The sequence below is a fragment of the Pangasianodon hypophthalmus genome, chromosome 30 (assembly GCF_027358585.1).
Source record: "Pangasianodon hypophthalmus isolate fPanHyp1 chromosome 30, fPanHyp1.pri, whole genome shotgun sequence".
Lineage (NCBI taxonomy): Eukaryota > Metazoa > Chordata > Actinopteri > Siluriformes > Pangasiidae > Pangasianodon > Pangasianodon hypophthalmus.
Genome location: NC_069739.1, coordinates 3,541,034 through 3,563,180, shown reverse-complemented (window position 1 = coordinate 3,563,180; position 22,147 = coordinate 3,541,034). Strand labels below are relative to the sequence as shown.

The 22,147-nt window shown below is 39.3% G+C and overlaps 3 protein-coding genes across 9 annotated transcripts in view; all 3 read right to left on the bottom strand.

Moving 5' to 3' along the window:
* Positions 1 to 1,645, bottom strand: part of dtnba (dystrobrevin, beta a) — a 38,002-nt gene extending 36,357 nt beyond the window's left edge. For 4 of the 7 annotated variants that reach the window (XM_034301956.2, XM_053231777.1, XM_053231778.1 and 1 more), the window contains exon 1: positions 1,415 to 1,645. The gene's annotated coding sequence lies outside the window, so the exon portion shown is untranslated. The remainder of the gene's footprint in view (positions 1 to 1,414) is intronic. The other 3 variants (XM_053231774.1, XM_034301957.2, XM_034301958.2) reach the window with 1 other exon arrangement.
* Positions 1,646 to 7,821: 6,176 nt separating this feature from the next.
* LOC113528901 (tripartite motif-containing protein 16-like) lies at positions 7,822 to 14,868 on the bottom strand. Its single transcript, XM_053231791.1, has 7 exons — positions 14,289 to 14,868; positions 11,171 to 11,266; positions 10,762 to 11,004; positions 10,394 to 10,583; positions 9,968 to 10,024; positions 9,378 to 9,875; positions 7,822 to 9,307 (listed from the first exon to the last, which is right to left on the bottom strand). The coding sequence occupies exons 1-7, from the start codon at positions 14,826 to 14,828 to the stop codon at positions 9,225 to 9,227; spliced, it is 1,707 nt and encodes a 568-aa protein (XP_053087766.1). The 5' UTR covers positions 14,829 to 14,868; the 3' UTR covers positions 7,822 to 9,224.
* Positions 14,869 to 16,846: 1,978 nt separating this feature from the next.
* LOC117596553 (tripartite motif-containing protein 16) lies at positions 16,847 to 21,372 on the bottom strand. The gene is made up of 6 exons (XM_053231790.1): positions 20,731 to 21,372; positions 19,614 to 19,709; positions 19,215 to 19,457; positions 18,814 to 19,036; positions 18,455 to 18,535; positions 16,847 to 18,259 (listed from the first exon to the last, which is right to left on the bottom strand). Exons 1-6 carry the CDS (start codon positions 21,322 to 21,324, stop codon positions 17,709 to 17,711), a joined length of 1,788 nt encoding a protein of 595 aa, XP_053087765.1. The 5' UTR covers positions 21,325 to 21,372; the 3' UTR covers positions 16,847 to 17,708.
* Positions 21,373 to 22,147: the final 775 nt, after the last annotated feature.

Here is a 22,147-nt window from a genome sequence, read left to right as displayed (position 1 = left end):
GGGGGTGTGGCTAAATGTAAAGGCATCGTGAATGTTCTTGGTAACGTACAGCTGATTGGTGTTTATCAACATACACACGATGGGCACAAAATATCAGCGTAAACATGTCCGGTGCATAGCAGCACGCAGGCTACATTACATTATTCTGCTTCACATACGCAATTTATAAGATTGCATTTAGGTTTTTTTTATATATAATTTTTAAAGCCTGTGTATTAAAACACTGAGTATTGTTATTTTTAAAAAAATTTTTATTTTTCATTTAGAGCATAAGATGCTGAGGAGTTTAAGGGAAGGTATATAACTGTTAATATAATTTTCAGGCATTATATAAGTAAGCAATGATGTGTAAAGCTCTAATAAGCGGCGTTAGGTTAATATTTGTGTATTTTGCGAGAAGTATCGTTGATCGTAGTTGGATTAACTACATTAAATTGCACGGTTTATTCTTATGATGTTTACTTGACGGTATAGAGAAAGGTATATGTTTGCAGCAGGTGTATTATACCATCCTTTTTGTTATTAATGTCATTTGATGATGGAGTTGTCACTACTATTGCACATGTATTCCCTGTATGAGAAAAACTAAAATAAAAGGGTTAAAAATATGCATTTAGGTTTTTATAAAAGTGTTTTTTAGTATCAGACTCAAGGTGCGGCATTGTATATTGTGCGTTTTATTTTTGGAGTTTCATGCTCATGTTCATATATCGTCAGAATGTATCGTATCATATCGTATAGTATCGTATCGGTATGTAAACAGAATCGGATGCTACCTTCAATGTTCCAAAGTTACCAAATGATGTTATTAAAAGCTTTTAAATGATCACAGCCTCAATATAATGAAATGAATGCACGGATAGAACTGATATTCAGTCTGTTTTTTGGTGAAACGCGGTTAACACCGAGCTGTGCGGTTGTTTATTTGGGAAAATGAGGCTTGAAAATTGAACTAGAGTAACGCAGAAACACGTGCGCGCATGCGCAGAGGCAAACTCAAGCTCGCGCTCGAAGCCCTGCTCCAAAAAGTGCATACTACTCTACTTCGTAGCGTCCTAAACAATCACCATGGTTACCGCATTACAGTTCTATTTTGGCATACTCTTTAGTGCGCTAGTACGCAGTGTGGATACGCAGCTAGCTACTTTTTCTTTTACTTTGTTATTAGGAAACGGGAGAGCCGAAAGCGAGCAGCCATGTTGTGAAGAAAAGTTAACTCTTTCTTGTCCGTCTCGCTCACTACCGTGAAACTTTTCATTTAAATTAAATTTTAAAAAAAACAAACAATAACATAAACATTAAAATTTTAGTCAAAAAAATCAAAAAAATCTTTAATCAAAAAAACCTGCAAAATATAGTTAGCCAGGTAGCTATGGGTGATTAACTGAAGTAAAAGAGAAGGAAGGAAACTCACTACGGAGAGGAAATTCCGCAGGTACCAGAAGCAACAGCATCAGAGTGAGAAAAAAAAAAACCAGTGCCGTTAAACCGAATTAACGCTCGAGTTTACATCCCGGAATCCGCGCTCGAGCTGATAAAAGCGGTTTATTCCCGAGAGCTCCGGTACAACCGCCGCGAAGTGTGTGTGAGCCTCGCCATGCTCACTGTGAAACCCAGAGCTCAGAGGGAAGTACACACACACACCTCTCTCTCTCTCTCTCTCTCTCTCTCTCTCTCTCTCTCCCTCTCCCTCTCCCTCTCTGATCCAGGATCAGCTCTCCTCTCCAAATTCTCTTCATTCGGGTTTACAAAGGGGCACAAACTGATCCAAAACCAGTAAACACAGTATTTGTGTGTGTGTGTATGTGGTTTGTGTACAATTACTCCAGGTTTAAACACTGAAATCTAAACTTATCCCAAATAAATAAATAAATGAATAAATAAATCAATCAATTCAACGGCGGCGACCGTTAAACTGCCTCCACGACCGTTAAAGTTTAAATTCCGCACTTCAGCGCGTGCCTGCTTTCAGGAGAAAGGAGCTAATACGCGCTCGCGAGTTGCCAGAAGTCGCCGGATGACGTCGCTGACTAATCTGCATGTTTACTGAATATATCGTCAGGATTATTACCATATTATATCTTATCATATCATATCGAAACGTGTCAGGTGAATAAGGAGGATTTTATACAGTAGAATAGAATACAATAAAATAGAATTTATTTATTGTAGAAGAAAGTTTTTTTTTGGTCATGGCACCACAAAATAACTGTTTACATATTGATAACATTGTATAATTTATATCAAGAATGCAGACAAACTGACGCCGTGTTAGTGAGGAGTCAGGAAATAGACCTGATAACTCACTGTGTAACTGTAAATAATAACAAGAAGAGAGTTTATAACTAAAAGACGCATCTGGGCAGGACAAATAATGCTTTGTGGTCATGGGAACAATGCTGATCAGTGATTGGTTATTGGGAGTAACTGTAATCAGTGATTGGCCATTAAAGACAATGGTGATCAGTAATTAATCGTTGGGAATAATGGTGATCAGTGATTGATCAATAGGAATAAGGATGATCAGTGATTGGCTGTTGAAGGCAGTGGTGTTCAGTGATTGGCTGTTGAGGGCAGTGATGTTCAGTGATTGGCTGTTGAGGGCAATAGTGATGAGTGATTGGCTGTTGAAGGCAGTGGTGATGAGTGATTGGCTGTTGAGGGCAGTGATGTTCAGTGATTGGCTGTTGAGGGCAATGGTGATGAGTGATTGGCTGTTGAAGGCAGTGATGTTCAGTGATTGGCTGTTGAGGGCAATGGTGATGAGTGATTGGCTGTTGAGGGCAATAGTGATGAGTGATTGGCTGTTGAAGGCAGTGGTGATGAGTGATTGGCTGTTGAGGGCAGTGATGTTCAGTGATTGGCTGTTGAGGGCAATGGTGATCAGTGATTGGCTGTTGAGGGCAATGGTGATCAGTGATTGGCTGTTGAAGGCAGTGGTGATGAGTGATTGGCTGTTGAAGGCAGTGGTGTTCAGTGATTGGCTGTTGAGGGCAATGGTGATGAGTGATTGGCTGTTGAGGGCAATGGTGATCAGTGATTGGCTGTTGAGGGCAATGGTGATGAGTGATTGGCTGTTGAGGGCAATGGTGATCAGTGATTGGCTGTTGAAGGCAGTGGTGATGAGTGATTGGCTGTTGAAGGCAGTGGTGTTCAGTGATTGGCTGTTGAGGGCAATGGTGATGAGTGATTGGCTGTTGAGGGCAATGGTGATCAGTGATTGGCTGTTGAGGGCAATGGTGATCAGTGATTTGCTGTTGAGGGCAATGGTGACCGTTGATTGGCTGTTAAGGGCAATGGTGATCAGTGATTGGTTGTTCAGGAAAATGAAGATCAGTGATTGGTTGTTAAGAACAATGGTGATCAGTGACTGATCATAGGGAATAAAGGTGATCAGTGATTGGTTGTTTGAAAACAACAGTGATTAGTCATTGGGAAGAACAATGGTGATTGGTTGACACTCACTACCATGAACTTGATTTCATTAAAAAATGAAACATTAACACGAATCCTTTTAGCAAAGTTGAACGTGCGGAACAAAGCTAATGCCAGCTATCTAGCTAACTAACTACAGTACAAGCGACGGGAAGGATCTGAATTACAAGCACTTGAAATGTCTCGTACATTGTGTACATTTTCTTTTTGGTTGAACTGGAATTTGGATTTTACTGTTTAGTTGAATGAAAGGCTAAAACAGAGAAGAGGCTGTGTGTGTGTACACAAACACACACACACACACACACACACACACAGAATATACTCTCCCTAAATGTAGGCTTTTTTTCCTTTGAAGTTGAGTTGAATGTTTGTGTAGTATACAGCAGCACTAACATCAGACGATGATGATGATGATGATGATGATGATGGTTATTGTAGGCGTAGGTCCTGCAGAGTGACATCAACCAATTTAGAATATATTTAAGAAATTTCAAGCATAGCTGATTCTTCTTAAAGAAATAACCCAGCAGCTAATGTAGCTAAACAAATGGTAGACTCTTATAGCTGCTATTTTAGCATCATGTCTAAATCATTACATTGTTTGACTCAGCCATACAATTTGACTATATCATCATTTGAATCATTTGTACTGTAGACTCCTGCCTTTAACATTTAGGCCACGCCTCCTGAGTCTGATCTTGACGATCTGGTACTATTCGGACAGGATTAGTTTTCTGGACACACCGTATATGTGTCTCGATTAGCACGCCTTATTAATAACAGAGATGGACATGTCTTCCAAGCATACTACACACACCGTATTTTTAATGCAAACCGTTTGTTCCGTTTATTATTAGCACTCGTTGTAGTGGGTGTCGCCGTGCAATTGGTCACATGACCAGTGTGTAGCCTTTATAGGCTATACCTGCTCAATAACTTACCTAAAACTTCCAGAAGCTTCACTTCTCTGCTAAGTCGTCTATATATTATTGTTCTGTGTTGGAGGTTTTGGAAGCAAAACCTCTTTTCCTACACGATATAACACAATCTCTACCAACATGCCAATTTGGAAATTGGAAATATATTTATACTGGATTCGTTTTATGTGGACAGGTGACAGGTGAAATGGAATTAGTTCCAGTGTAGCTATGGAATGATAGCCTTTCATTACGTCTAATGTTTTAAAGATATTATGGGCTGGAAATATTACTATGTCTTTTACCTTGTGTAAAACGGTGTGTAGAAATAACCCCAGGTAATATATCTCCTGTCTGAATAGTATTATGGAATGTGAAGTTTGGCGTCATCTTTCCAGACATCTGTAAACATAACGGATTTGGATGTAATTAAAATCCCAGAGATACAGTGATAATATTGAAAATAATCCCCGTGTAAAACTAATCCGCTTAAGATGGATCTTTCAGGTAACGATTTTCCCAGTGTGTTTCGTACATTTATTCATTGTTGTTCGGTTTTACAAACGCTGCTTTTAATTAAACAACCTTTTGGGACATTTTTTGGTCGTCATCACGAATCAGTGTTTTCCAAACCTGCTCTTAGAATAGTGAAGTTCTCTGAGAATCAGATTATTATTGTTAATTCATCACAAATATGTGTGATATCGAGGGAAATGAGAAGGACCAGGACGTACGGCTTCCGTCGTACGTTAATGTGTCGGCGAGATGGATCGCTGTGCTGTTGGTGGTCTGATTTGGTTTCGTGTTCCTTCTGAGAAACATGTTGCATAAACAGTGGGCATTGTGTAGGTGGATGTGGGCACACACACGGGGACACACACACGGACAAACACTGCAGACACTGTGTTCCAGGACGACGTGCTGGCGCATATGTTTTACTGTAATGAATAATAATATAATCACACATACTCACATATTCTTACCATTATATTAATGCATTATATTAATAATAATAATAATAATAATAATAATAATAAAAAAAACTTGTCTCTGGTGGAGTGTGCTTTTCAAGTTCCACCATTTTGTCATGGTTGCTATGGAAATGTCTGAAATTGGTGGAGGTTTTGTGAATACAAGAAGGAGGTGGATATTTTAACCAGAGAAATGGACAATGACTGAAGATGAAATTTTGATTCACAAATAATTCCATCACAGCTAACACCACATTGCCAAAGCAGCTGTATCGTTGTTGTTGTTGTTTTTTTTTTTTTGTTTTTTTTGCAACAGCAGGTGTATTTTTGGACAAAATGAAGATAAAGTCAGATACAGTGCCAGATTTGGATGAGTACATCGCTGTCATTTCAATGCCAGTGCGTGTGGGCTGTTGCTCGTCGGCTGTCTGGGACACCGTGTCCAGATTGTTTGTTGGAGAGGCGGTCCTAGCCTGTAATTTCATCACGCTGGTCTTGGATTGCAGAGCAAAGTTTCATGATTTCGTTCCAGCACAGTAACGCAGCTCAAAGCGGCCAAAAATACAACATGCCACCTCGTGCTCCAGATCAGTGTGTGGCCGGAACAATACACAGATTTTGTCATAACTGTTATTTTAAAATTGTTGGTAAAAATTAGTTTAATTTTTGGTCACCATTATTACAGATGGAAAAGCAATCATTGCTAAGTTGTTTGTAAATGTTTACATTTACATTTTCCATTCTTGGGGCCAAGAAACAACAGTAAAGCAAAGATATAAAATCACAGAATTTAGATTTTTGCTAAATTGCATCTATAACATGTCTTCACTTACACTGTAGTAATAAAAATATAGTAGTAGTAATAAAGATTTTGTCCACTCGCAACCTCCACAACTTAGCAACTTTGAAGAAGGCTTTAAGCTCCGCCCACTTCACAAACACTTCATGTCATTTATTCCCTGAGATAATTCCCTGATTCCTAATTTTCATGGTATACATGTCAATTTGTTTATAAAAACTTATAAATCACACTTACTCTTGTATAAATGCATAAAATCACATCGATTTTTAACAATAGTTTTTCTCAAAAATCATTTTATCTACATTCAGAACCTCAAATCTCAGTTTCTAGATGACCTGCATTCATGAATTTCCATGAATTCATTCCAGACACAAATTAAAAGCTTATTAGTGAAGAATTTCCCCAAAATGTTGACCATGCTTGGATTTATGATAGATTTTATGCTGAAAAAAAATCACATCAAAATGGCCGATTTCTAAAACACATTGTATTTTCTTGATGAAAGAGCATCGATTCAGTAAAATTATCCAAAGATTTTTTTGTGTGTGTTTTTTCAAGTATGCAAATTTATGGATAATTAATAAGACAAGGCCTCGCTTGCATAAATACATGTTGATTTCTGAAAAACATTCAGCTACCTTATTCACCTGTAATTTTGCCTCATATAATGTTACTTTTTTTTTAACATGTTTATATGTAAATACATTTTGTTAACATAACATAAAACTACCATTTTTTAAAAGTTCTTAGTTCGTATGATCTACACATGGTCACGTTTCCAACTTCTCTAAGAATAATATAAAACTAGCTGTACAATTTTATTCATACATCTCAATAAAAGACCCTTAGTAGATTATATATACACCAAATAAGGTAGTATCTTTATTTCATCATTTTGCTCGCTTACTTTTATAGAAATCTAATGCAGATCTGTGGTCATGTGACCAGTTACACAACACCTCCCACATAGCCAATGTTCACATGATGTTAAAACAACATATAACTCAGTTTCTAGCTTAACATTTTGAGTTATAGGTAAGTGTTTATGAATAGGTGTGGCCTCAGGGGTGAAACAGGGTGTCAGCTGCCACCCCGAAATAAGTCTCGCTGCCCCGAATCACATATCTGTGTAAGGTTTATTACTCTGTGTCTGTGTTCCTTCATTCGTCACATCCCACACAGTCACAGGCACTTGAGTTATGTGATGAGCTATTTTCTTATTTTCTGATTACTCTTTCTCTCTCCCAAATTTGGGAACTTGGAAACACACACACACACACACACACACACACACAGTTTCCCTTTACCAGTAGATCATTAACTAAAACTCAGTGGGAGGTTATAAATAGTTACATATATACAGATATACAGACTGTGTGTGTGTGTGTGTGTGTGTGTGTGTGTGTGTTCCCAAGTTCCCAAATTACACCAGGCTTCCACTCTACACAAAGCCATATTTGGCGCAGTGACCATTTAAAAATATGATGCTTTTTCACTGCCCTATAGTGGCCATAGCAGGTAACTACAGTTTCTAGAACCTATTATGAAGGACAGACATAATCTTTTTATTCATGCGGATCTTAAAATATCTAGGATTTTGCAGAGGTAATGCCCTAAAGACATTAAAAAAATAAAAAAATAAAAAAAGAGCAGACATGAAGAATGTTAATTACAGGGACTCGTGTACATAACATCATTGTGTAGAAATGTCTTTATTATTTCTAAAAATTACACTTTTTGCTTATGCAGCTGCAGAAAACACAACAAAAATATCTTCCCCGCCACCATCAGCTCTTCCACGGTGTCACACCAAAAACAGTCCTGAGTGCACATAGTTTAGATTAGGAATGTAACTGAATACAAATATGTTATTGCAAATAAACAGAGTGTAAGCATACTACTACTGCTACTACTACTACTACTACTACTACTAATCATCATCATCATCATAATTCCTATGGGTTGCTTTCACTGATATCACTGCAACCATTTTGATTCCCTAGCTAAATACCTAATGCATTATTCCTGTCGTGCAGATAGGCCTTCTAACCTGAAATTCAAAATATTTTATTTAATTTCATTTAAACATCTCTCCAATTTGTTAAAGCACAAATGAATTACTTATAAAAATGTCCTACATTAAGCTTATTCACCCCAGTTGACACTTTACCTGCATGTACTTTAGCAGCAAGATGGGTGTTGAGATCTCTCCTGGAAGATCTGTGATGTTTAATTAAGCTGTACATCTCATATAAAAAGTATGTTATCTAACATATCTCTGGAGTTAAGCAGGATGAATGAGTTACCCAGTGCATAACTTTTCGTTTTACTATAATGAACATTAAGCTGGGTGAGGTAATGTAATCAAGGATCAGTGGTAATCAAGGATCGTATTGTCAACATTTTAATTTGTCATGAGAGTAAAAACAAACACTGAAAGAGCAAAATGTTTAACAGACGATTGTTCGCTCCAACTTCTCCTCGGTTGTGATATCCTTAAGATTAACAGCAACCTTCCATAACCTACGCCTTTCTTCAGATCAGATCTGAGTCTCAGAGCTCTGATTCGTAATAAACTTTCACAACCTGGAAGAATCTGAACTTGTTTTGTCCACCTGGTCGATGAAAACATCCATATACATCACAGACTGTTTAAAGCACTACACAGTGTGGCGATCTTTGCACAGAAGTGCGTAGGGAATCAAAATGGCAGACAGCTAAGTCCACATGTCACATGAAAACAACCCATAATTCTCTAGTAATTAATTAGTAATTAATTATTTCTGAGCTATACACACACAGTCTGTAAAAACCCAATAAATACAGACTTTATAGAAAGCGTAAGCATTTTGCTACACTAATTTCAGAAATCAGTAGAGCTTGTATATATAATCCACAATGCATCCAGATCTTACAATTTCATTTCCTTTACATGTGTAACTGATGATCCTAGGCCGAGTCTAAAAGCAGTGTTTTAATGTTTCATGTTGTTAATGATTTAATGTTAACATTTTTTTTTCACAAATGAGGATTAATAAGAAGTACATGGAGGTTTTTTTATCGACAAATTACTGACCATAAAACACTACAAACTCATTATTTTTTTGGATTGTACAACCTCACAGTTGATCCTGATTTACACCAAACATTCCAGTACAACGTAATTTCAGCGTAAAGATCTGAATGAATATGGTCTGGTCAACATCATAATTGGTCCAAAATAATCCTCCAAAAAATCACACGACATACTCCAGTAGAACCCAAACCCAGCGTACAGAGGCTGAGTGAATGTGGTGTGGACTCTGTGGAGGAGCGTCATCGTGTCAGAGACGCTGTAGAAGGACAGAGTTCCTGCACTGTGATCCACATACACTCCTATTCTGTAGGATGATGGAACTCTGAGATCAGTCTTAATGTTGTTGTGCCAGAAAGAGAGAGAAGTACAAGTACACTCCAGACTCCAGGACTGAGCATTGTGTCCAAACCCACACTCATTACCTTGACCTTTCCTGCTGATGTCTTTATATGAGACTGATATGTACACACATCTCTCACCGCTCCACTCCACCTCCCAGTAACAGCGTCCACACACACTCTCCTTACACAACACCTGCTCATAGCAGTCAAATCTCTCTGGATGATCAGAGTACGGCTGCTCGCTCTCACTGTACTTCACCGCTCTGTTACACTCAGTCAGAATGAGGTTATAATTTACTGTGTTGGGATCCAGAGTCAGATCACAGAAATCTAAACACATGAAAAATGTGAACATGTTAGATATTAATCACAGCGTATATTTATGTGGCTGGTGTGTGTGTGTGTGCGTGCTGTAGACATACATTTCAGAAACTCGTCTCTTCTCTTTGGCTCTGAGAGTAAAATCTGAACGTCCTCAACTGTGGAGACAGAAATAAAATGGTCTGATGGTAAAACCCATAAAATCAGACATTTGTGTAACTTGTGTGTAGATCAGAAATGTGTGTAGATCAGAAATATGTGTAGATCAGAAATGTGTGTAGATCAGAAATATGTGTAGATCACGTGCCACACTTCCGTCGTGAGGCACCAGAGTGCAGAGTTTCTCAGCTCTAACACAAACTCATTCACATCAGCAGTTCATCATCAAGACTCGAATCAGGCGAGTGTTAAAATCTCTAAACTGTGCAGTGCTTTGGTGCTCAGGAATGAAGACTGACACCTCGACATCACTCTGTCACTGAGCGAGTAAAGACTTCCCTCACTCCAGCAGGAGCAGCTCCTCTTACCATGTTCAGAGATTTTGATGAATTCCATCTGGCAGAATTCCTCGAGTCTCTTTTTCAGATCAGAGAGAGATTTCCTCACTCCATCAAATGAGAGATGTTGATTGACAGTGATGCGGGGTGAGTCCTCACAGAGATCAGACTGAAAATCTGGTCTAGCAGTTTGGGGAGAGTGATGGCCAGAGACTAAAGCCTGCATACAGCAATTAGACATAAAATTAGGAGTACAAATTACAATTACAATTATTTTAAAGTTTTTATGTAGAATCTTACACCAGATTGTTTCCATATTAGAAAAGTCTAAGAACCATTATCTATCCAATGAAACCCATAACCTGTATATTTCACCTGGAGATGTGGATGTAGTGTACCTTTATTTCCTGGAGGAAATGGATGTGATCGTGTGTGTGTGAAAGCTGCTCCAGCTCAGTGACTCTCCTCTGAAGATCAGCAATCTCCTGCTCCAGTTGCTCCAGGAGTCGTTCAGCTCGACTCACTTCAGTCTTCTCCTGAGCTCTGATCAGCTCCGTCACCTCCGAGCGCTTTTTCTCCATGGAGCTGATCAGCTCAGTAAAGATCCTCTCACTGTCCTCCACTGCTGTCTGTGCACTCAGCTGTTAGGAGACACACACACACACACACACACACACACACACACACACACACACACACAAACTTTAAAGCTCATCTATCCTTCCCTCTCTTACTGGGACTCTAAATGACTGGTTGTCCATGTTGTGTGTGTTTCTAGGAGCAGCTCTGTCTCTGCTCACTGCTCACCTTTATAGTGTTCACAGCCTGTTTCAGCTCCTGCACCTTCTTCTGCTTCTCCTGGATTCTCTGCTGGGATTTCATCTGCTCCTCCTTTAGCTCACTCTGAGGACAAATAAAATACATTTCACTCTTTATGCATTATGAGATTATGAGCTCAGTGGGTGAGTATTAACTGCAAATAAAGGTTTAAAGTTCTCTCAGGTTCTACGGAGCACCTTATCAAAGTGTAAAAAACTTTATGTTGGATGTTTTAAAGTTCATAGAAGTTAAACAATCAAATGCATTTTAGTGTTCCAGGACTATGATTGGGACCCACTGGTTTACATCACAAATAACAGAAACAACATTTATTCCTTTATGTCTTTTATATTATTAATAAAACAGAGTCAGTTGTCAGAATGTCGTGTTGCTCAAATCCTGATGACACCACAGACATCTGAACAAAATTTGCCTTTTACTGTGCCTAGTTACTGCTTTACTCTCTCCCCTGTCAATCAAAGTGACACTAACCAATTGTGAGCATCTGTGAGTTCACGTAAGTGGAGGGAGTGGTGGTTTTACTTCTCTCAGAGGAAGCACATATTCACCTTCATCCTCCCTGTATGGTGGCTGTCATGTGATAGAGGAGAGCAGTGCAGTGCAGTGGTTCTCAAAGTGTAGTTCTGGAAGCATAACCAGGGGGTCTGTGATTTCTTTATTATAGTTATAGTGGTTGAAATCACAGCCTACCATTATCAAAGTTATTATATTTTTTAGTAAGCTGTTATAGTTATTAGCCTGTTTGACTCATCCCTTTAACTGAATCAGTTTAATCCAAGCCTTAGTAACTCAATGAAGCATGTACACATTTTAAATATTGTTCGTAAAATAGTTCTACACTGAGGAATTTATTTCACACTTAAAGGCTGAACTGGGGCCCTACCCTGGAGCCAAGCCTGGGGGGAGCTCATCGGTGAGCGCCTGGTGGTCGGGACCTTACCCATGGAGCCTGGCCAGGCAGAGCCCAAATGAGCTAAATGGGACCATCCTTTCGTGGGCCCACTGCCTGCAAGAGGAGTAATAAGGGTCTGTTGTATTGTGGATTGGGCGGCAGTCAAAGGCAGAGGCCTTGGCGGACCGATCCCTGGCTACCAAAACTGGCTTTAGGAATATAGAACGTGACCTCTGTGGTGGGAAAAGAGCCAAAGCTAGCGCGGGAGGTGGGAAGATACCATCTAGATATAGTCAGGCTCACCTCAATGCACAACATGGGCTCTGGAACCCAACTCCTGGAGAGGGGCTGGACTCTATTCCACTCTGAAGTTGCCCTGGGTGAGAAGTGCAGAGCAGGAGTGAGCGTACTCATAGCCCCCCAGTTCGGTGCTGGTATGTTGAAGTTTACGCTGGTGACTTTACCCCGGCTTTGTGTCGGCCAACGGACTCTATCAGTTGTTTGTGCTTACGCATGAACATCAGTTCAGAGTATTTGGTCTTCTTGGAGTCCTTGGGTGGGGTGCAAGTAAGTACCCCCTCAGGAGACTCCATAGTTTTACTGGGGGACTTTAACGCTCAAGTTGGTAATGACAGTGAAACCTGGAAGGAAGTGATTGGGAGGAATGGTATGACTGATCTGAACCAGAGTGGTGTTCTGTTATTGGATTTCTGTGCTAATCATGGTTTATCCATAACGAATACCATGTTTGAACATAATGGTGTTCATAAGTATACTTGGTATCACAGCACCCTAGGCCGCAGTTCGATGATCACTATGTGGTTGTTTCATTGGACTTGCGACTGTATTTTCTGGACACTCGGGTGAAGAGAGTTGCTGACCTGTCAACAGATCACCACCTGGTGGGTCTAAGGGAGGAGACCCTTAGAGCAGCCGCTGCTTAAAAAAACAAATCTTGATTCCACTGATTTCAAAAATTTCAGACCTATCTCAAAATTGCCATTTCTATCAAAAGTACTGGAGAAGGTTGTATTATCTCAGCTTTCCCCTTACTTAGTTTGTAACAATATCTTGGACCCCATTCAATCGGGTTTTAGAGCTAAACACAGTACAGAGTCCACCGTCCTAATGATCTTTTATTAGCTGTAGATTCTGGAAACTGTGCCTTCTTTGTACTGTTGGACTTAAGCCCTGCCTTTGACACCATTGATCACCATATCCTCCTAAAGAGATTAAAACATGAGGTCGTCATCCATGATGCCGCACTAGACTGGTTTCTGTCATATCTTACAAATAGGAGTTTCTTGGTGGAAATTGGAGCATTCTCATCAACCGCAGTTCCCATCACCTGGGGCATGGCACAAGGCTCCATTCTGGGTCCTATTTTATTTTCTTTATACTTACTCCCTCTTCACTCTATTCTTGAGCATTGCAAGGTTTCCTAACACTGTTTCCTACCACAGAGCGAGAGTCTGGTCCATATCACCAACATCACCAATTCTGTTCATGATTTTCATGGACCAAGGACTAGATGGAGAGAGTATATCTCTTGTCTGGCCTGGGAGCGCCTGGGAATCCCCATGTAGGAACTGGAGGAGGTGGCTAGGGAGAGGGAGGTCTCAGCATCTCTGTTTAGTCTGCAGCCCCCAAGACCCGAACCAGGATAAGTGAAAAATGGATGGATGGCTAATCTTTTAATTATAAAGCTGACATCTTATTTTAAAATTCATAACATCACTATATGTACGTGTTTGTCTTCATGGACCAGTGGTTCCTGTCAGAGATCAGCTGTTAGGCACTGTGAGCCAAGTGTGTAAATTAATGACAGATAAAGAGTTAATAATTTGACACTGTAAAGCTGTAAAATGATGTTCAGACGGGTTTTGGCTGAAATGTTCATTGACTTCTCTGACTCTTAACTTTAACTGACTTCAACATTATTATTATTAATAACGATGACATCCTAAAGCTGACTGAAGCATGAGAGTGTCCAATCTTAGAGCAGATTTTCATTCAGACAAATCAGGAGCCAGAACTGATCAAACTCATCAGTCGTTTAAAGACGGAGACCAAATGATTAAACAAGTGGAATAAAGTGTGGCTCGTGCAGGGAGTGAAAACCTTCAGACACTTTAGATTAGAAATGTAAATTGTATGAAACGACTCTGAATAAATTAGACTTGCATTTCTCACCTGTTTTTCAGTTCTGTATGCTTTAACTGAGACGGTGTCGTGGCCTTTGTGTTCATCTGTCATACACAGATAACAGATGAAGCTTTGGTCAGTACGACAGTAGATCTCCAGCACTTTATCATGCTCAGAGCAGATCTTCTCTTGTAGATTTCCAGAGGCTTCCACTAACTTGCGCTTTTTCAAAGCAGGAACTTCAATATGAGGCTTTAAATGAGTTTCACAAAGTGAAGCCACACACTCCACATCTCCAGGTCCAGCATAACAGTGAGCAGGAGAAGCAGCTTGGACTTCAGTCTTCTTCAGTTTCTCCACCTTTTCAGCCAGCATGTTGTTTCTGCGTAGAACAGGCCTTGGAGTGAAAGTGTCTCTGCACTGAGGACATCTATACACTCCGCTCTTATCCTCCTGATCCCAGCAGTCATTAATACACACCTTACAGAAACTGTGACCACAGGGGATAGTCACTGGATCCTTCAGTAGATCCAGACAGACTGGACAGCTGAACTGATCCTGATCTACTGAAATACTGGCCTCGGCCATTTTCCTGCACTCACACACTGACAAAGAGAGAGAGAGAGAGAGAGAGAGAGACTCTGAGTTTCGTTTTCACTGAAATGAGGAGTGGCTTCCTGCTTCTGTGTGTGTTTGTGTGAGAGAGTGTATGAGAGAGAGAGAGAGAGAGAGAGAGAGAGAGAGAGAAAAGGGAAAGGGAATGAATTAGAAAGAGAGAGGGAGGAGGAGCGCAGAGATCATGTGTGATGTTTTATTCCTGAGCTGCATGGTTGGTGTTTTCCTTCATGAGGTGAGTTACACCGTCAGTGAAGAATTCCATGTTTCACGAACACAGAGAGGAATAAAGTAAATAACAGCTTTATCGCCTCACATTAATGAAAAGAAGAGGATTGTGATTATATCACATGTATGTAATTAAAGTAATAATGGAATAGAATAAATGGTTTGTAACTAGCGCAGTGTATCAACCCGTTTTGCATCATTCTCCATGCATTTCTCTACAAATTCCACTGTAGTACTAGTACGTGCTCTGGGTGGCTAGGGCCCGGGGCACTGCTCCTTTGCTCACAAGGGTGAAATTAATACAGTAACTTTTATTCATTTAGCAGACACTGTTCTCTATTAACACTTACTGTATGGCTATCTGATCAAAAAGCTGTAGTTAAAGGCTTTGGCCACTAGGTGGCAGTGAAATGCGTAATTAGCTCATCACATAACTCAAATACTGCAATTGTGTGGAATGTGATGAATGAAGGCACACAGACACAAATGAAATAATAACCCTCTTACATATGTATGTTAGGGTATTAGTGGTGATTTGAGGGACTGTGGGGGCCCCAGGCAGGAAAATGCAATACTTCTTTACTGCCTTTTTTTAATCAGATGCCTTTATGAAGGATCAATATGATTAGCCAACCACAGGAGAACTGTCTGAAAGTGTTCGCATTATATTCTGTGTGATAGATATAGTGCTAGATCAATTTTTCTAAAGAAATAAACCACCGTTACATCATGGAGGCTACAACAGAACACCTTGGCTTTTATACTCACTATATACTTTAAAAGACCAAACTATCAACATAAAGGAAGGCAGTCAAGAGCAAAAAGAGAAACCCAGAAACCAGCAAGACAATCAACATCTTATATATTGTGCTATGTAATTGAGTCCAGGTGATCAGTGATCAGGTGAACGTGAGAGAGTCTGTGATGGTCGTGTGTTGTAGTTCTCGGAGGCCATGTTTGTAGGCCGCGTTGTGTTCTGGGAACTGTAGTTTGATGCTGATCCCGGCGTTGACGTGACAGTTTTCTGGCTGCCAGACAGCTAATTCCTCTTTACAGTACATGAATAATCATGCACTAATACCTGAATTAATACTTTCTTAAATATGAACTAATGATGAGTTAAGGCGTGTGCTAATCATGAACTAATCAGGAGCTAACCTTAACTATGACGTGAGTCTTATGAATTCACGCGTGAATAACGGCCACCTTAAGTACATGTTAGTACATGTTTGTTAGGTAATGTATTAATTACCATGCAGGGGTAAACTAAATTACACATGCTCAATAAGAAAGAATATGAATTAAACATGCATAATTTCATATTTTTTATATAATTTTCCATATGGAGCTGCGTACACAAACATCACTGGATGGCGCTGGATTACTTTCATAATTTACATTAATCATCTTTATTGAACGTAGAAAGATGCACTAATAATAAACACCAATAAGTTCATCTCAACCCATTCTGTGTCATTCTCCATCATTCTCAGATTAAAACACTGGAAAATAATCTTATAGCACACTGGTTTAACATTCTTGGGCAAAAAAATGGGCCAAGCCCAAAATGGCGAATCTGAAGCTTTTAATGGTCTTAACAACAAATCATTGGTCAGAAAATGAGCAAGAATGAAATAAATGCACTCCTGAGAGCTCCTGTGCCTCCATTCGCTCGTTTCCTTTTGCTGCAGTGAACTTTTTGTTTGGCGAAAAGCTAAAAACAGGGAAATTCACTTCTATAGTCTTCTTGTATGCAAAGGTAAAATCATGATCATGATTAAAATGTTTGATGTAAAATTCAAACTAACACATGTCTGGGTGTACAAAATCTTCCAAAAATATCATCTGGGATTTTTTTTCTTAAACAATTGGTGATCATTTGGTTATGTGCCGCACCTGATGCATCCCATCAAGGGCCACAAGACTTAAACGTTTAAAGAAATCAAAGGGAAAAGCTATCGCATACTAACTTCCTTTATCTATTTGTTTAATTCTTGCACATTTTTTGACCAAAGATTTGTTGCTAAAACCATTAAAAGCTTAATATTTTGCCATTTTGGGCTTGGCCCATTTATTTATTTTGCCCAGCAGTGTACTTCGTAATAATAATAATAATAATAACAACAATAATAATAATAATAATAATTTTTTCTTGATACTAAAACAGTTACATAGAAACAGCATTAATAAAGTCAGTGCTTATTATTAATAAGAATTCTCTGAGCTACATACACATTTTTTAAAGGCTTATCAGAGTTTTTAAAACTGTACGAAAAATTATATATAAAAGAATGAAACATTATTACCACATTTCAAAGAACTATAGAACTAAAGAACAGACTTTATGGGAAGTTTGGGCACTAATTTGAGAAATGAGTAATGTTCATTAAAAACAGCAAATATATTTAGGAGTAATCTTGCTGAAATCAGTAGAAAGTTTATATGTCATTGGCAATACATTCAGCTCTTACAGTACGATTTCCTTTATATGTGTAACTGATGATCCTTGACCGAGTATAAATGAATTTAATGTTAAAGTTTTGTCACAGTTGAGGATCACTGAGGAAATGTGCATGAATTTTTTATCTGCAGTCTTTTTATCTGATATGAAACACTACAGACTCATTATTTTAGATCACACAACCTCACTGTGGATGCTGATTTAGAAAAACCATTCCAGTAGAGCCTAAACCCAGCGTATAGAGGCCGAGTGAATGTGGTGTGGACTCTGTGGAGGAGCGTCATCGTGTCAGAGACGCTGTAGAAGGACAGAGTTCCTGCACTGTGATCCACATACACTCCTATTCTGGAGGATGATGGAACACTGAGCTCAGTCATAATGCTGTTGTGCCAGAAAGAGAGAGAAGAAGAAGAAGAACACCGCAGACTCCAGGACTGAGCGTTGTATCCAAACCCACACTCATAACCCCATCCTTTCCTGCTGATGTCTTTATATGAGACTGATATGGACACACGCTCCTCACTGCTCCACTCCACCTCCCAGTAACAGCGTCCACACACAATCTCCTTACACAACACCTGTTGCCAGGAGTCATATCTCTCTGGATGATCAGAGTACGGCTGCTTTATATCACTGCTCGTCACCACTCTGTTCTTCTCAGACAGAATGAGGTAATAATTTACTGTGTTGGGATCCAGAGTCAGATCACAGAAATCTAAACACATGAAAAATGTGAACGTTAGATATTAATCACAGGATATATTTATGTGAAGGTTGAGACACTGTGTGTGTGTATGTGTTTGTGTGTTTGAATGTGTATGTGTGTCTGAGTTTGTGTCTGTGTTCTTTGAGTATGTATATGTGCTTGTGTGTGTGTGTGTGTGTGTGTGTGTGCGTGCTGTAGACATACATTTCAGAAACTCGTCTCTGCTCTTTGGATCTGAGAGTAAAATCTGAACGTCCTCAACTGTGGAGACAGAAATAAAATGGTCTGATGGTAAAACCCATAAAATCAGACATTTGTGTAACTTGTGTGTAGATCAGAAATGTGTGTAGAACAGAAATATGTGTAGATCACGTGCCACACTTCCGTCGTGAGGCACCAGAGTGCAGAGTTTCTCAGCTCTAACACAAACTCATTCACATCAGCAGTTCATCATCAAGACTCGAATCAGGCGAGTGTTAAAATCTCTAAACTGTGCAGTGCTTTGGTGCTCAGGAATGAAGACTGACACCTCGACATCACTCTGTCACTGAGCGAGTAAAGACTTCCCTCACTCCAGCAGGAGCAGCTCCTCTTACCATGTTCAGAGATTTTGATGAATTCCATCTGGCAGAATTCCTCGAGTCTCTTTTTCAGATCAGAGAGAGATTTCCTCACTCCATCAAATGAGAGATGTTGATTGACAGTGATGCGGGGTGAGTCCTCACAGAGATCAGACTGAAAATCTGGTCTAGCAGTTTGGGGAGAGTGATGGCCAGAGACTAAAGCCTGCATTCAGCAATTAGACATAAAATTAGGAGTACAAATTACAATTACAATTATTTTAAAGTTTTTATGTAGAATCTTACACCAGATTGTTTCCATATTAGAAAAGTCTAAGAACCATTATCTATCCAATGAAACCCATAACCTGTATATTTCACCTGGAGATGTGGATGTAGTGTACCTTTATTTCCTGGAGGAAATGGATGTGATCGTGTGTGTGTGAAAGCTGCTCCAGCTCAGTGACTCTCCTCTGAAGATCAGCAATCTCCTGCTCCAGTTGCTCCAGGAGTCGTTCAGCTCGACTCACTTCAGTCTTCTCCTGAGCTCTGATCAGCTCCGTCACCTCCGAGCGCTTTTTCTCCATGGAGCTGATCAGCTCAGTAAAGATCCTCTCACTGTCCTCCACTGCTGTCTGTGCACTCAGCTGTTAGGAGACACACACACACACACACACACACACACACACACACAGAAGATTTAAAGCTCATCTATCATTCCCTCTCTTACTGGGACTCTAAATGACTGGTTGTCCATGTTGTGTGTGTTTCTAGGAGCAGCTCTGTCTCTGCTCACTGCTCACCTTTATAGTGTTCACAGCCTGTTTCAGCTCCTGCACCTTCTTCTGCTTCTCCTGGATTCTCTGCTGGGATTTCATCTGCTCCTCCTTTACCTCACTCTGAGGACAAATAAAATACATTTCACTCTTTATGCATTATGAGATTATGAGCTCAGTGGGTGAGTATTAACTGCAAATAAAGGTTTAAAGTTCTCTCAGGTTCTACGGAGCACCTTATCAAAGTGTAAAAGACTTTATGTTGGATGTTTTAAAGTTCATAGATGTTAAACAATCAAATGCATTTTAGTGTTCCAGGACTATGATTGGGACCCACTGGGTTACATCACAAATAACAGAAACAACGTTTATTCCTTCATGTATTTTTATTATTAATAAAACAGAGTCCGTTGACTCTATCATCAGAATATCATGTTGCTTGAATGCTGAGACACTACAGCCATGGTGGTGTGACTGGTCACTTTAACTGAATGTACACGTTTTAAATATTGTTCACAAAATAATTCTGCACTGAGGAATTAATTTTACACTTAAAAGCTAATCTTTTAATTTTAAAGCTAAAATCTTATTCTAAAATTCTTAACATCACTACACATACACGACTGTCTTCATGGACCAGTGGTTCCTGTCAGAGATCAGCTGTTAGACACTGGGAGCTAAGTGTGTAAATTAATGACAGATATAAAGAGTTAATGATTTGACACTGTAAAGCTGTAAAATGATGTTCAGATGGGTTTTGGCTGAAATGTTGACTGACTGCTCTGATCTGATGAGGACAAATTTATTTAACACTTCTTTACTAACAAACACCTTAACTTTATCTCATTTCAACATTATATATTTATTTATTTATTTATTTATTTATTTATTTATAATCATTATTAAAAATGACATTCTAATGCAGACTAAAGCATGAGAGTGTCCAATCTTAGAGCAGATTTTCATTCAGACAAATCAAGAGCCAGGACTGATCAAACTCATCAGTTGTTTAAAGACGGAGACCAAATGATTAAACAAGTGGAATAAAATGTGGCTTGCGCAGGGAGTGAAAACCTTCAGCCACTTTATTAGAAATGTAAATTGTATGAAACGACTCTGAATAAAGTAGACTTGCATTTCTCACCTGTTTTTCAGTTCTGTATGCTTTAACTGAGACGGTGTCATGGCTTTTGTGTTCATCCGTCATACACAGATAACAGATGAAGCTTTGGTCAGTACGACAGTAGATCTCCAGCACTTTATCATGCTCAGAGCAGATCTTCTCTTGTAGATTTCCAGAGGCTTCCACTAACTTGTGCTTTTTCAAAGCAGGAATTTCAAGATGAGATTTTAAATGAGTTTCACAAACTGAAGCCAGACACATCAGACAGGATTTGACGGCTTTGCGTTTTCTCCTGTTGCAGAAATCACACTCCACATCTCCAGGTCCAGCGTAACAGTGAGCAGGAGAAGCAGCTTGAACTTCAGTCTCCTTCTTCAGTTTCTCCACCACTTCAGCCAGCATGTTGTTTCTGCGTAGAACAGGCCTTGGAGTGAAAGTGTCTCTGCACTGAGGACAGCTATAAACTCCGCTCTGATCCTCCTGATCCCAGCAGTCATTAATACACACCTTACAGAAACTGTGACCACAGTGGATAGTCACTGGATCCTTCAGTAGATCCAGACAGACTGGACAGATGAACTGATCCTGATCTACTGAAATACTGGCCTCGGCCATTTTCCTGCACTCACACACTGAGAGAGAAGTGTGGCACTGTGAGTTTCGTTTTCTCTGAAATGAGGAGTGGCTTCCTGCTTCTGTGTGTGTGAGAGAGAGAGAGAGAGAGAGAGAGAGAGAGAGAGAGAGAAAGGGAGGGGGAAAGAATTAGAGAGAGAGAGAAGGAGGAGGAGGAGCATGCATGACACATGTATTTATGAACATTGTATCATTGTTGATGAATGAAGAACTTTTATTAAAATGGTATGAGAATCATGTAACATAGGCATCAGAGATGATTCATTTATAGAGGGTTTTTTAGTTGTATGATCTTTAATGATTAATTAGTACACACTATTCATGGATATATTCTTATCATCATAATACATAACAGTTTCAGAATAAAAAGGCAAAATAACAAAGACAAGGAGGAAGATAAGAGTTAAGTTCACATCTGTGTTGCATAAAAAGTTTCTTTTTTGTATTAGTGCATATTAAAAGCAAAAAAAAAAAAAGATGGATATGAAATTCCAAACATCTCTCCTGATTTTAGAGTAAAGAAATAAAGTGGCCCACTTTCACAGAATCATAAGAAAAAGTAGAGGATCCAATACACAGTGATTTGAAGACGTGCCATTCGACCTGTGTTTGGTATTTCTTGATTTTTTTTACTTTTGAATAGTGTGAGGGAGATTTTAAGCTTTTTATAAAGGTATCCTGTTAGAAAGACACCTAGTGTACAAAGAGAGTCTGTTGGCAAACTCCATACGATAGTGTGCTAGTAAGACAGATGATCGAGCAGCAATGTGGCAACGTGCAGAGATTTGTCATAAAACACTACAGA